Source organism: Sarcophilus harrisii, chromosome 6 (genome assembly GCF_902635505.1).
Source record: "Sarcophilus harrisii chromosome 6, mSarHar1.11, whole genome shotgun sequence".
Lineage (NCBI taxonomy): Eukaryota > Metazoa > Chordata > Mammalia > Dasyuromorphia > Dasyuridae > Sarcophilus > Sarcophilus harrisii.
In genome coordinates, this window is record NC_045431.1 from 78,615,426 (window position 1) to 78,631,596 (window position 16,171).

The 16,171-nt window shown below is 35.9% G+C and overlaps 1 protein-coding gene across 1 annotated transcript in view; it reads left to right on the forward strand.

Moving 5' to 3' along the window:
• Window positions 1–16,171, forward strand: part of MND1 (meiotic nuclear divisions 1) — a 101,274-nt gene that overhangs the window by 400 nt on the left and 84,703 nt on the right. Inside the window, exons 2-4 of the mRNA XM_031944082.1 lie at window positions 6,784–6,849; window positions 8,331–8,388; window positions 14,371–14,519. Coding sequence (XP_031799942.1) covers window positions 6,784–6,849; window positions 8,331–8,388; window positions 14,371–14,519 — 273 coding nt within the window. The remainder of the gene's footprint in view (window positions 1–6,783; window positions 6,850–8,330; window positions 8,389–14,370; window positions 14,520–16,171) is intronic.

Here is a 16,171-nt window from a genome sequence, read left to right on the forward strand (position 1 = left end):
GCGGCCGCCCCCCGCAAGCTGTCCCAAACGCTCGCCCTGCCCTTCCTCTTCCCCTCCCCTCCCTCCCGGCCCTCCTCTTCCTCCCCTCCCTCCCGGCCCTCCTCTTCCTCCCTGGCCCTCCCCCCTCCCTCTCTCTCCCCTCCCGGCCCCTTCCCTCCCTCCTTCCCCTCCCCTCCCAGGTCCCCCTTCCTCCCGCGTTGTTTCCGCCCCCAGCGCGTCCTCCGCCTCCGCCTCCCTCTTTCCCTTCTCCCCACTCCTCTCCCAGCTCCCTCTCCTCACCCTCTTCCTCCCTCCCTCCCGTCTCCTCTCTTCCACCTCCCTGTGTTCCACTGGCTCTCCCTCCTCTTTCCCCTCTTCTTCATCTCTTCCTTTTCTTTTTCGCCTTCTCTTCCTCCTTCCCCCGGTCTCTTGCTTTCCCTCTTCCTCCTCCTTCCCATCCTTTCCTCCATCTCCTTCCTTTACTCTTCCTCCTCCCTCTCTTTCCTTCCTTCCCTCCTCCTTTTCCTTCTCTTCCCATCTCTCCTTCCCTTGCTTCCTCCTCCTCTCTTTTCTTCCTTCCTCCTCCTTTTCCTTCTTTCCCCCATCTCCTTCCTTGCTCTTCCTCCTCCCTCCTTTTCCTTCCTTCTCCTCTTTTCCTTCTCTTCCTCCATCTTTCCTTCTCTTTCCTCCTCTTTCTTTCCTTTCTCTTCCCCCTCCATCTCCTTCCCTTGCTCTTCCTCCTCCCTCTCTTTTCCTTCCTTCCTCCTCCTTTTCCTTCTCTTCCCCCTCCATCTCCTTCCCTTGCTCTTCCTCCTCCCTCTCTTTTCTTTCCTTTCTCTTCCCCCTCCATCTCCTTCCCTTGCTCTTCCTCCTCCCTCTCTTTTCCTTCCTTCCTCCTCCTTTCCTTTCTCTTCCCCCTCCATCTCCTTCCCTTGCTCTTCCTCCTCCCTCTCTTTTCCTTCCTTCCTCCTCCCTTTTCCTTCTCTTCCTCCATCTCCTTCCCTTTCTCTCTCCTCCTCTCTTTTCTTTCCTTTCTCTTCCCCCTCCATCTCCTTCCCTTGCTCTTCCTCCTCCCTCTCTTTTCCTTCCTTCCTCCTCCTTTCCTTTCTCTTCCCCCTCCATCTCCTTCCCTTGCTCTTCCTCCTCCCTCTCTTTTCCTTCCTTCCTCCTCCTTTCCTTTCTCTTCCCCCTCCATCTCCTTCCCTTGCTCTTCCTCCTCCCTCTCTTTTCCTTCCTTCCTCCTCCTTTTCCTTCTCTTCCCTCCTCTATCTCCTTCCCTTTCTCCTCCTCTCTTTTCTTTTCCTAGTCTTCTTCCCCCCCCCTCCAAAAAAAAAACCCCACATTTTGAGATTATATTTTGTCTCATTTGTTTTTCACAACAAAACTAGGCGATACAGTTGGTCAGTTAGCATTTATCAAGTGCCTACTTGGTGCTTTTTATATATAAGTAAATTAAGATTCAAATTAGGATTTGCTTATGATCGCAACTACTAAATGTAGAAATGCTGGCTTTAAATACATTTCCCCTAACGATTCAGTTTGCTTTCCCCGAGGTCAGAGCTACATCGAGTTCCCCATTTCCTTTCTTAACACACTTTCTTGCTTCATTGAATACTTGCAAACTGGGGGAGAAATGAAGTCATTTAAAATTTGGCACAGCAAACATTTATGTTATGTTACTAAGTTGTTCAAGGCTGGAATCAAGATGAAAAGATTGTTATTCTCCAGCTTATTCTAAAGTGGTAAATTTCCTAAATTGCTCTTGATGGACTTTCATTTATTTCAATCCATAGTGCCATTGCCTTGTTCTTAATAATCATTATTGATCCTACTGGTAAAAGAATATATACATTTCCATATAAAGGTAATGCTAGGTTAAGTGGGATGGAACACTGAAGAGTTCTGGACAAAAAAGGGATGTTCTTAACTTGGAATTCATGAATTTGCTTGTTAAGAATATTTTTATATTTCAACGTAATTGACTTCCTTTGAAAATAGTTTATTTTATTTATTTAGAAATATCATTTCATCAAGAAACTTCTGTCCATAACAACAACAAAAAAAAAAACCTCCTGCCTCGAAACTTTTTGAGGAGGAAGAAACATTCTTGTGGGAATAAAAAGATGGGGACTGAAAGGCGAAGGTGATAGCTGAATTCTTTCCTTTTCTGAACCTTTTGAAAAAGGCAAATAGAGAAATACATCCTATGCCTCCTGGGCAAATGCTTATGTCACTTCTCAGCATGATTTTTCCCAGAAAATGTGTGCTCTTAAATGCTAGGCTAAAGAGCTTATACTTTTTTCAGACGATGAGGTTTTTTGAGTAGGGATAAAGGATTTGGTTAGATTTAAGCATTAGGAAGAATAGTTTAGTAATTGTGTGAAGGGTGAAAAAATGCCATACAGCTACTATAATGCTGGGTCCCAAAATCTCCTACAAATATTATATTGTTAAAAATAATTTTCTCTCCCTGACAATGTGCCTGGCAAATAGGTGCTAAATAAATGATCCCTGAGTAAAGGAATGGAAGACTGGGGCTGCAGCTGCCCAAGTAAAAGACCAGCAATTTACATTAGATTATCAAAGAAAAATTCACCATAGTTCAAAAGACAAGGGGATGAATGGCATTTCTTTTATTTTGTAGCTTTTTATGTTTCGTAAGAATTTATGAAATATTTAAGCCAACATAAAGCAAAAGTGGAGAATTCAACCACCATGTGGTAGTCTATTGGGAAAGAAGTGTGAAGTGAGAGATTGTTTTATTACTACCTAGAAAAGAAAAAGGATTTAATTGCAAACTGTAGTTTCCTATTGGATATAGCGGTCTTTTCTTGTTAAGTATATGATAAAATCAATCTGTAGCTTTCCAAGGTGCATCTCTAGCTAGTTTCTTATTCAAGGGATTATTTTGAGAGAGAAATAGTGCTTAAGGTCATAGTTGCTCTAGGCAGAGCTGCTAAATTCAAGTAGAATTTCAAACCTCATTCTGTTTCTTGTGCATTCTCACGGCCCACCTAACTATTTCCTATTAACTTCACTTGAATTTTTTTAAACCTCTGTTTAGATTGTTGATATTAACTGTAATTTGAAGCCTTTTGTTTTTGAACTGAAGGGTCAGTATTTTAGCTGAAATTGTGGTGCAGACAGGCAGACCAGGGTACTTAAGTGTGAAGTTACTGTGGCTCCAGATGTAATTTTAACTGATAACGGCTTCTTTGTGGTTAGACTAAGCCAGCCACCTGGCTATAAATAAATTGGTGTGAATGAACCACCCTCATGCTCAAATAAACTTTAAAAAAAAATTGTCACTAATGCAGGTTGATCCTATCCCCCCTTCCTAGTAATTTGGTAGTTAATAGTTCTGAGTTAACTGCCCAAGTCTGTCTGGCACAGCTTTTCCTTTTCCTTTGAGGTGGGAAAAAGTCTGTTCCTCACACCTGGGCTCTTTATAGAACTTAAATCCAGTACTAAAACTGTTTTGATTGTTATCTCTGATAAAGAACATACTACAGGATAATTGCGAATAGTCTTTATAAAACATTTTCTCATGATGATGGAGGTTTTAAATATGAAATTCTATATCATCTTAATGTATTTTTGATCTAGGCAAAGTTTACCAGATTGTGAGTTAATTAATAGCTATTTAATTTGAAGTAGCAGGGGTTGTCATAGAAACAATTTTAGTAAAACTAAGCATATATTTACATAGTTGAAGAGCAGTACAAGTTATCTCTGTAACTTTTATATATATATATATATATATATATATATATATATATGTCTTCTGTTGAGATGTAATGATATGTAGAGTTGTTCCCGAGTATTCTTTAACTTATGGTGCAATATCATTAGAGCCTCTGATTTTACAAAAAGATGAAATTACCTTTAAAAGAAATTGTCCAAATAGGGAACTTTGAAAGTCTCAAGTACCATATGCCCATCTATTTCTTATTCTTCAGCCTTATTTACTTTTATTTCTATTTTGCAGAAAAAAGTAATAATTGGTCTTTTATGACTCCTTGAGAGATTTTTATTGAAGTTATTCATCTGGTATCATTATAATGACCATTTAATATCAGAAAAAGCTGCATATGATTGTTGCCTCCATTTCCTTTCTTATTGATTTTTCAACTTTTGTTGGTCTGGCTTCTGATCACATTATTGAAACTGTTCTCTTCAGAGTTCTCACTGCTATTTTAATTGCTGGCCTGGAATACCATCTACCTCTTGACAGAAGTGACATACTCAGTATGCAGAATGAGACATAGATTTTTGGACTTAATTAGAGAATTGTTTTATATGACTACTAATGTTTGTTAAAGCAGTTGTGTTTTTATTTTCTTTTTTTCCCTCCAAGCTCATTAAGGGGGGGGGTGTTGATTTTTTTTTTAAGGAATTTTTAAAAATTGCTAGTCTAATAGCCTTTTTTCCATTTCTCATCCTTGATTGTTCTTCAGGAGTTGCATTGTCTCTCTTCCTAGATATTCTTTCTTCTCTGAGCTTTTGTTCCTCTGCATCTCTTTTGGTTCTCTTGCCTATCTTGCTGTGACTTCTCACTTTCCTTTGCTGTTCCTCATCTATATCCCACCTTCACTTCCCAATGTGGCTCCTTTTTGTCTCTTATTTGGTGACCTCATCTGATTCAACAAGTTATTCACATCTATGCTAATCACTCCTAGACTGACATGTCCAGCTTTCACATTCTTGTCCCCCATTACCAAATTCCTGGACATTGAAACTGAAAGATCATATAGGCTTCTCAAATTAAGGCATAACCAAAATAAAACTCATTTTCTTTCCCCGAAATCCATTCCTCTTCTGAATTCTCTTATTTCTATTGAAAGAACCATCATCCTTCTACACTCCTCATCTCAATTATCTAAATAAGTTGCCAAATCTGATTTTGTTATAATTTTACAATCAAAATCATTTTCATTAAAAGAGGAAAAAACAAATATGTCACTTCTCTATTCCTCAAATTCCATTGGCTTCATGTTGCCATCCGGATAAAACACAAATTCCTATTTGGCATTTAAGGCTCTTCACAACTTGCTTCCAACCAACCTTCCTATCCTTATTACATATGGATTATTCAGCCAGAGTAGCCTTCTTGTTGTTACATAGAACATCCCATTTTCCATTTTTATGGCTGAAATATACTTCCCCTTTTAAAAAAATTTATTCAATAAGAAACCTATCTCTACAGCTTTTATTGAGGAGGTTGACCATGATCATGACCAAATCAACTTCTGAATTGGAATTCTTTGGCTGACTGACCCAGCCCCGGCTTCAGCCTTCTTGTCAGCACTGGGGGAGCAGTACTTTGTATGTGTCTGTCAGCTTCACCTGAGTAAATCAGGCAGGTTGCTCACTCTCCAGACTTTTAGGCCATGCCTTTCCTGCCCAGGACTTCTTCACACTTCAGGAGTGTAGCAGGCAGCTCCTGAATGCCCTCCTTGGTGAGGTGCCAGGGGAAGTGCCTCCATGGCAGCTGCTCCCTAACAGAGCCACGGGACATTAGAGAGTGCCTGGCCTTCAGGACATGGAGATCTGCCAGCTCAGGGTGCTTTGGCAGGTGGGCATCCTTAAAAAGGAGTTCTCAGATGGCAATTCACTTCTTTGAGGGCATCCACATCTCGGCAGAGGTGCCTGGTGCTACTCTAGAAAGAACCAGGATAGAAAGGGAAAAGGCTATATTTCCTCTTAAAATCACTTGTTTATTTCAAAAGTCAGGTCAAATTCTAGCTAATATCTGAAGCTTTTCCCGATCTTCCCTCTCAAATCAATAATTGTCTCTTAGGTACCTGCTGTGCTTCTGTACTGCCCTAAGTGTTGGGGAAGCAGACCCTGCTCTCAAAAAGCTTACAGTCTAATGAGGAAAGACAACAACAAAAGGAAACTGAAATGGGGCATGGTAGAGAGAAAGTACCCTTTCAGGATATATGATGATGGTAGAGTGGAATTTAACAAATTCATTTGGTAGAAATGACTGGACCATGAGCCCTCTTTTGCTATGCCCTCCACAGCTGTATCCAGAAACTAGCATCTTCCTTACTAAGATAATAAAAATTATTTTGAATTTACTTTGTATTCATTTTGAATATCTCTATGATTGAATATAAACTCCTATAATGCAGTGCCTGATACAGTATGAAGTAAATAATCTTGTTAATTAATATTTACTTTGTCTATATCTTAATTATTATATCTATATACATCAAAGACCATTGATACAAATCATAATATCTCAATGTTACTGTGGTCTTGAGATAGAACTGCTTCCTAAAAGAGTACTCATTTCTACCCCAGTGTAAGTTAAGCTTATTTTCCCATGAAAAATCAAGAAAGTAATTTCTGAGACTCAATTGGTCCAGGGTCTATATTCAAGTTGTGCTTTTCTTATAGATTGACATGGCTTTCTGGTTACCAAAGGGCATTAAAAAGGCACACCTATGTGGAATTGAGCCCATCAGACAATGGGGGTACCCAAGACTTGCTGATAGTACAGGTTTTGAGAGCTTTGTCTGTCCTTTTTTGAATATTCATTCTAACTTTTGTTAACTGTTGAATTGCCTTTCAGTGCTTCAGTTAATTCCAACATTAAACCAGAACTGTCAGACCTGCCCCCTAAGAAACATAAAATTTATTTCATTTCCACTTCTAACTTCTTCTCTCTATTTTAGTCTCCCTCTTCTTCTCCTCAAGATGGCAATAATCTGATACAGGTAATAGATGTACAATCATATCAACTATATCTCCACAGTCAAATTGTTTTAAAATGAAGTGTTTGTACTCTTTCTCTAGTCGAAGAAAAAAGGATTGAGTGCAGAAGAGAAAAGGACTCGTATGATGGAGATCTTTTTTGAGACGGTTAGTACTTTTTCTTCACATTTTTATTATTTTCAATAGATTTTCTGTTAGCAAGATAACAGAGAAGGTGGAGAAAGGGAGGGTGGTTAGTCCATGACAGGGCTGGACTTAGAGTCAGGAAAGCAGGAGTGCTCGTCCTGCCTTCTCACACATACTGACTATATGGCTATGGCCAAATTATCTACCTTTCAGGTAGTTCCCCACCCTGGAAGTTCTTTAGACAGGTGAAATCATAGGTCTAGACTCTGGCCTCCTCTCCCAAAAAGAGAGGAATTATCAATAATAATTCAAACAATTATTCATGATGTTAGTAGCAGATTTTTACGGAGGATCATCATTGATGTAGAGGTAGACCTTAAAGGTTCCACATTTACAAGTAAGTATACTTAGACTTAGAGAGGTCCATAATAGCCTTTCAGACCAAGCTGGCAAGCTTCCTGAATAGCAGGTGACATTTGGCATAATTTTATGCTTTCTCTGAGCCTTTCTTCTTCCTGACATTATCCATTCATTGGACAAATCATGCCTTCTCATTAATAGAAAATGAAAGCTCAGTCCTTTAAAAAAAATTATGCCATCTAGGCAAATCGGAAGACAAGACTAAGAAGCTGCTGTTTTCAAATGTTTGATAATGTGTTTGAAAAAAATGACAAATAATTTACTACAATTAAAAAACTTTTTTTTTATTTTTATTTATTTATTTTTTTTTTACTAATTTGAAGTCCTGTGATTAAACAATGTGAATTTTTTTACATTTTAAACTTGACCACCATTCTTTAAGTATAGCTCAATATTCCTAAAAGTTTTTGGTGGTTAGAGAGAGAGCACGATTATGTTATTTCCTTAAGTCACCATTACTCATTCTCCCATTTCTTATGTGCATAGAGATCCTCCCATATTGTCTTAGGCTAAATAAAATGGTGATGGTCTTTGACAGTCTTTGGAAAGGCAAAAGGGAAAGAAAAGTCTAGGTATCATTTAATCTATATCAGTTGTATAGATTTTCTTAAGAATCTTTTGAGCTTTCAAGACATTTGTTCAACCCACACATTTCCCTTAGCCTCCTATCAACCATTCCAATGAAGCAGCATGGTACTATAGAAAGAGAGCTGAATGCTATTATCTTCTCTCTAAGATTATTTCCAGTTTATACTATATGTGTCTTATTTGTATGTAGTCATTCCTTGTTTCCTCCATTAGAATGTAAGCTTCTTAAGGGCAGGGGACTGTTTTTGTCCTTTTTTGTATCCCCATTTTGTATGTGTACCTAATACATAGTAAGCACCTAATTGATGCTTTTTTACTTAACTTGGGTTAGCTTGTAAATAGAGATTACTTCTTTCATTGTACTTATATTTCAGTACCTGACTATTTTTGATTGTAAAATGCAAATGTATGTATGAATGAATGAATGAGATGAAATAAATGTAAAAACCAAATGGAAAATAAATATATGCTTTTGATTTATACCTTTTAAACAGAAAGATGTATTTCAGTTGAAAGATATGGAGAAGATTGCTCCCAGAGAGAAAGGAATTAGTAAGTATCAACTTTACTTTGTTTTTAATATCTTTAAAGATTCAAAGAGGTTACTGTTGGATTTTGGTTAGATTGTTTTGTTTTTTGTTATTATTGTTAGTTTATTTTTGTTTTTAGTATATGGGTCTTTTTCTTTTCTGCAACTTGTGTTATTATGTTTGTTTCCTTTTATTTTGAATACAAAGGACAGTAGACTTGAAATCAAGAAGAACCATATTTAAAGCTTCTTTAACTTGTGGGATCTTGGACAACTCTGTTGACCTCTTCCAGAGTCAATTTTCTCATCGAAAATGAGCATAATAATATTTATCTCCCAAGATTATGAGGATAAATAATAATGTATTTGAAACATTTTGCAAATCTTAAAGTGATATCAATCCTAACTATGACTATTGTGGTGGTAGTCATTTTTGTGATTCCATTCATATGAATTTTTCCCTAGTGGAGAAATACCTTCCACTGACATAGATCTGAAGTTCTTCTATAACACAAAGATGAAGAGAAATACTTGGAACATTGAGAGTCTAAATGACTTGTCTGTGACCAAACATGTTAGGACTACACAATGGATGTAGCAGAGACAGGAATAGACCCTGGTCTTCAGGAAGCCAAAATTGGCTAATTATTCATTACAGCAGCATTAGATCTCTTGACAATTGTTATAGAGAGGATAAAATAAATCCAAAAGGAAAAGGAGCTAAGGATGGTTACAAAAAATGCACAGTAAAACTAAAAAGTTCAATTTTGATGAAACGTTTGAAAATGCATTTGAATTCTATCTTCCAAATTCCATTCAAAGCTGATATCTCAGCTTCTCCATGAAATGGTATCTTTAGGTCTCAGTGAACAGATTTGTTTAGTTTCTTTGTGTCTCAACATTTGTCTATGAGAGCTATTTTTTGGTGTTCTTTCTTTTTGATTTATGGAGAGATATGATTATTATAACATGATCAAACATATATTTTAAAATATATTCTTTAAATTTAAATTTTTTTGTTTTTTTAACACCTCCCCTTACCCCTCCCCCCCCAAAAGAGCATTTCCATAATATAGAACACAAAAAGAAGTTTTTTTAGGAAACTATAAACCTGCCCTTCCCTTTCCCCTTCCCCTTAGCATCAAGATGCTTGTGTGTGTGTGTGTGTGTGTGTGTGTGTGTGTGTGTGAGATTATTTTCTCCTTGGTATTAACTTTCCTTTTTTTTTTTTTTTTTTTTTTTTAACAAAGAACAGCTTCCTTTATTTATTTATTTTTTTATATTTAATGATCCAACTCCCACCTTGTTTTCTTTCTTTTTTTTTTTTTTAAATAGCTTTTTATTTGCAAGTTATTTATGTATGGGTAATTTTACAGCATTGACAATTGCCAAACCTTTTGCTCCAATTTTTCCCCTCCTTCCCCCCATCCCCTCCCCTAGATGGCAGGTTGACCAGTTATTAACTTTCCTTTTAATACTACTTATTTCTCTGTTGAACTTTATATATTTCTATATCAGACTCTGAGTGTTTATGTATACATATGGTCCTTATTCCTCCTCTAATTTGTAAAAAAAGAAAGAAAGAAAGAAAAAAAAAGACTTAATTGCTTAAAAAATTTTAAAGGAGAATTTCAGTCTTTGGAATGTCCATTTCCTTTGTCTAACCTGATAGATGGTTCCTTTTGATTTCAGTGAAACTAACTATACATAAAGGACATATCCCTTATGTATTTCCTGTTGCTAATAATATATACATTCTCTTTAGCAAGCATATTTTAAAAAAAAAATAACCAGCTGTACTGTAATAAGCAATCCTCTTTTTTAAAATTTGTTTTATATAACATATAAATATTACTTATATAAAAATACTACTTGAAGAATTGTCAATAGCACATATTCTCCAACTACTAGGGCATTTCACACTCTGGGTGTAATAAAGCTTGTTCCTCTGGCATTATTGACATTCACTAATCAAATTGATAAGAAAATTCCTGCAACAGTCTGGTGCCCATTCCTCCCCTTTCTTCCATGTTTATATACTTTTCTTAAACATCCCAATGATAAGAAATAACAAATTCCAACCATTTCTCCTTTGTTCCTATACTAATGTATTCCTTTTACCTACTCCTCTCTTTACTCTTTTAAAACCTTCAGAACAAAATCAATCTATTCCTCAAACCATTCTTTTTCTTGTTTATCTCTCTCAATATCCTTTGAAATAATTAAAGTTCTGAAGTATACTTATTTCATTTCCTATTAACAGAATGTCAGCACTATATCATGATATAGCTCCTTTCAATTGTTCAACTAAATTTACCTTTCTAGGTTTCTCTGTTCTTTTATGTTTACATTTCAAAGTTCCTGCTTAACTCTGGACTTTTTCATTAGAAATTCTTGAAAGTCTTTTATTCTATTAAAGATCTATTTTTTTTTCTCATGTTGGATTATATTCAGCTTGACTGTTATCCTATATATTTTTATCTTTTAGAATATTATTTTCTAAGATCTCCTCTAATTTATATTTGAAACTGCCAGGTTTTATGTATTCCCAACTGTATGTATTTCTTTGTCCTTCAAATTGCTTCTTTCTGATTGTTTATGGCATTATTTCTTTGACATAGGGAGTCTGGATTTTGGCTTTGCCATTACTGTATTTATTCCAGGAGATGATCTGTAGATTTTTTTTTTTTTTTTTTTATCTTTACTTTGGCCTCTAGTCCTACTAGATCTGGAGATTTTTCATTTATGACTTCTTGCCATATGGTGTCCAGACTTTTTTTTTTTTTAAATCAGGAAGTTCATTGATTCATAAAATATTTTTTTGACATCTTTTCCAGTTGACTTTCTTCTATCAAATATTTTGAAAATATAAAAAAAATTTTTTTCAGCCTATAGATTTTGCTCCGTATTTCTTGCTGTATCGCAAAGTCATTTTGTTGTTGTTATTTTTAAGTTTTCTGTAATCTATTTCTTGGTTAAAGTTTACCATTCTCTTTTCTAAGTTATTTATTATCCTTCCAATTCTTTCTCCCAGAAATTTTATTTCATTTTTTATCTCTTGCTCACTTGTTCTAAGTATTCATATAGAGCTTATAGAAAATCTTTTTTTTTCTTTGAGTCTAAACTTGAAGTTGTTACAGACATACTTCTTTGGGGAAGTATAGTCTCCAGACTTGAAATAATTGTTGATATTGATGAAAGTTTCTTTGATTTATTCCTTTCTAGCCTTACTTCCTGGAGCCTGTATGCCAAGGCCAGGCTTTGCCCCTTTGTGTATTTTGGTTAAGGTCTTCAACCCTACTTAGTCTCTTTCCCTTGGAGAACTAATTGTTGAGCTTGCTTTCACCTCTCAGGGTTCATTCTCCTTTCAACTTTAAGGTTCAGAGCACTATGTTGTCAGAGCTCACTCCAGCATCCTAGGACAGAATATTAGAGACCTCAGAGATCCTGGCTTTGGGTATCTTGGGCAGAGTGCTGTAGTCAGATGGTGGTTGCTGCCTGCTGCTGCTGCTCTCTGGATTTTCTAAGATTTGGGGCTTTCTGACCACCCTGGAGCTTTCTTAGGGAGCCTCTTGCTTCATCTGAACACAGAGCCACACTGGCTGGCTGTGAGTTTTACTTGGTTTAGGACCCTTTTCCTATTTCACATAGACTGCTGGCAGACTTTTTGTGTAGTTTTGGATTGGGAAAAGTTACTTATTGCAGTTTCTCTTTTTATTTCTTCATCAATTTTCAGTTTAGTTGAGACTTGAAGGGTTTGCTAGAATTGGTTTGTAACAGCTGAGTCTTATCTTTTGTTCAGGCAGTCATCTTGGCTAGATTTTTGAAGGTATATGAAACCAGGAAGTGTTGACATGAACCCAGATTTTCTGACTGCAAATTCTGTAGGCTATCTGTTATACAATATCTCCTAATTTAACAGAATTTAGCTGAAGATAGAGAACTTGATGACAAAAATTGATTTCAGTTCTGAAAAATTTAAAGAGCAAGAGTTAATTCTGAATTATATACTGATTAGTAACTCTTTAAGATTTGCAAAGCACTTTATTTTATTAGTTCATTTGATCCTTACAACAAGAGCAATAATAGCTAGTATTCATACAGCACCAAAGTGTGCCTGGGACTCTGTTTAGTGTTTTATAAACATCTCATTTGATTCTCATAATAGCCCCATAAGGTAAGGGCTTTTATTATTCCCACATTTACAATTGAGGAAACTGAAGCAAATAGATTGTGACTTATGTAGGATGACCCACTTAGTGAATGTCTGAGGGTGAATGTAAATTTAGGTTTTCCTGATTCCCGGCCTATCATTCTTTTGATTGCACCAAATAGTTGTTTAATTACATTTTCATAACTATGTATTTTCAATAAATCATTATACACAGATGAACTCTTATTCCCTGGTCAGTTAAGGAACTGACATGATTCAGTGACTCTAATTTCTTTTCAATGTTAAAAAAATTTAAGTCTTGCACAGTGACACATTCGTTCCCAATAGAACATAATGAATAGCCTGAGGGCTACATTAGTATAATAGCACCACAAAGTTAAGAGAAAACAAGAGAAGTCCTGTCTGTTAAGGACCCTCCATAGGTGAAGCGTGGGGGCAGTCAGGGACAAAGATATCTTGGAAGGAGTAAATAGATATGGGTTGCAGTCCGCAGAGATACAGGAAGTTCTCACATAGATGAGATCACTGGTCCCTTGGAATATTTGTGAGACATTCACTTTATGTTTTACATTGTTTTAGAACCTTAAATTGCAGTATCTAGTTGTATTTAATTTGAACATTTTGTTTTCTTAAGAATCTAGTCATTAATAAAAATGGATGAAAGTCCTATAAACATATTGACAAAGCAGTCTCTTTGCTATTAAGATGTCTAGATTATTCTGTTGTGTGTTGGCTTTTCTATTTATTTCAAAGGCTTAAGTCAGTTTACATGTGCCTGTATTTAACATGGGGAATGACATTATTACTAAATGCCTTTGATTTTCACAAGATACAATATGGTACATTAGATACAAGAAGTTAACCGAAACTGGGATCAAGTCCAGCCCTGGTATATGCTAGCTGTGTGATCCTGGTCAAGTCATTTAACTTCTAGGCAACTGCCCAGGATAAACTGCAGAAACACTAGTCCAGGGGATCTCTACCATCTCTTCCCCATCCCCATCTCCAATCATTCTGAGGCGGTAACATATAGTTGATGAAGAACCAGACTCAAGTCAGGAGATGGGTTCAAGTTGCCACCATTGGCCATGCAACTTTGTCAAACGAGCCAGCTTGCTATGAACTAACTATTAGGAAGGCCCACAAAAGTTTTGAGGAATGTCTGGAGATTTCAAAATTAATAAAAAGAGATGTTTTTTTATTATCAAAAGCAAGAATACAGTTAAAGAAAATAAATGTGAGCATGAGATGACCGAGGGGCAAAGGCTTTGAGAAGAGGGGACCAGCGTACTCAGTGCATCAAGTTTGACATATTCAGCAGCGTATTGCCTTGACCCATACTCAAAGAAGTTGGATAATTTCAAAAGATTGTTTCCAATGACTACTCTAAATCTTGCCCAAACTTCCTTATATGGCTGGGTTTTGTTTGTTTTTTGGGGATCCAAAGTGATAGGTTTCATTGATGTGGCAAATTCCCATGGTAGAGACTCCCTGGATTGGGGCTCCTGCAATCTAGAGTTGCCTAGGGATTAAGTGACTTGCCCAGTATCACACAGACAGCATGTATCAGGGATTGGACTTGAATCTAATTCCTCCTGACCCTCTATCCTCTGTACCATGCTGTCTCTCATGAAAATCAAAGGCAATTAATTGTATCATTCCCCATATTAAATACTGGCACATGCAAACTGACTTAGGTCTTTGGCTTTCTTTAGTATACTCAGCAGACCTCTTGAATAAAGTATGCCTTAAGTGCCATTAATGCAATTTTTCATTCATGTGTTATCTTTGTGTGTTATTAAGTTTAAAATACTCTTTTTCTTTCTGATAGCTGCTATGTCAGTGAAAGAAGTTCTTCAAAGTCTAGTTGATGATGGCATGGTGGACTCTGAGAGGATTGGGACATCTAATTATTTCTGGGCTTTTCCAAGCAAAGCGTTGCATGCAAGGAAACGAAAACTAGAGACATTGTCAACTCAGGTAAGCAAGAGTTAGGGGAAAAAAATAGGCCTTTTCTTTGTGAAAGGAGAATAGGATTTGTTAATGTTTCTCAGTGATAGCAATGGCAGGGTAGAGTAATAGGCTTAATGTCAGGAAGGCCTAACCTAGTGGCCTTTAATCAAAATTTTATGACACTGTTTAATTCTATCAGAACTTTTTTTAGTTTTTCTTTTTACTTATAAATTTAGTGCCTTCTATCTTTACCTAGCTTGTTGATAGTAGCATTATTTTTGTTTAATAGTTCTGATTTTCATTATTGAAGTAGTTCATGTATCTATTATGAATATCATTCATTTGTGAAATGCCTTCTAAGGCTTACACAGAATTTGTTTCTATTTGTATATCTAAATTCCATGCTATTTTTGAAGTAAGAGCTAAGACTTTTCAGTGTTCATATTTTCACTTAAAAAAATGCTTTAGATAGAGAAAAATTCAGTATTTACTTTGGGCAAATATCTCAAAATATTTAGCGTAATATTTAATTTATTTAAATTAAATTCTGTCTGTGACTATTACTACCTCTAAGTGATTCTGGGTAAAGACTAAACCAGTAAGTCATAGATATCTTCCATTCATTTAGTAGAAGGAACTTCTTTACCTGGAGTCTACCCTTTTAACTTATTGCTAAAAAAAAAAAAAACTTTTTAACAGAAAAAATAATCCACTTTACACCATTATAATAAAGAGAATTTTTTTGATGATATTGTATCATTAATACATCTTTAGGACTATAATAAATTGCTAAAAAATGTTACTCAAAATATTTTGTGGGGTTTTTTTCCCCTGAATCTATAATTTCATTGGTAAGGGGAAATTCTGAAGAAACTCTCCTTTATCAGTAAAGACTTGACAACTTTTCTGCAATTTTTAGTAGAGTTAACACTGAGTGTCATACCCTTGTTTACATAATCCATTTATGGGTCAAGAGTGGCAACTTGAACTCATGTCTCTTGACTTTTGTTGTCTATTTAATGTGCATCTAATTTTTGCCTCAAAATGGTTGGGAATGGCAATGAGAGTGGTATGTTTATTTTTGGCAGAAACTGATTTGTATCAACAACAAATCAATAGGATTTCATTGCATCTTTTGTTGTGGTAGTTTTATATAAAATATCTAGATTGTAACCTACATTGTTTCTCATGCTTTATATGGTGAAGTTATTGGAATAAATTGCAATATATTGTAGTATTAATTAGAGAGAGTTGAGCAGAAGTTGAGTAAAAAATTGTAAAGGTGTATGATATGAGAATGAGATGGGTTGACCCAAAATGCCAAGAGTGAGTGAGGGATAATTTGTGGATAACCTATGCAATCCATTGATATCCAGATATTAATATCATGAGATTTTAAGATAGGTCACCAGTATCCAGAGGACTTCCAGTAAAAGGATTATGAGAGAATGAGTCCAACCCTCTGCACTTGAGGTTTTTAACTTTTTGGAGGGTCATGGCACTGTGTTTAATCCTATCAGGACTTTTTTTTTTTTTTTAACTTTTTGTTATTAAATTTAATATCTTAAATTATTACCTGGCTTGTTCATAGTAGCATTTTTCTTGTTTATTAGTTCTGATTCATTCTTGAAGTAGTCTAATGTTAATGTCTACTCTGAATATTCATTTATGAAATCCTC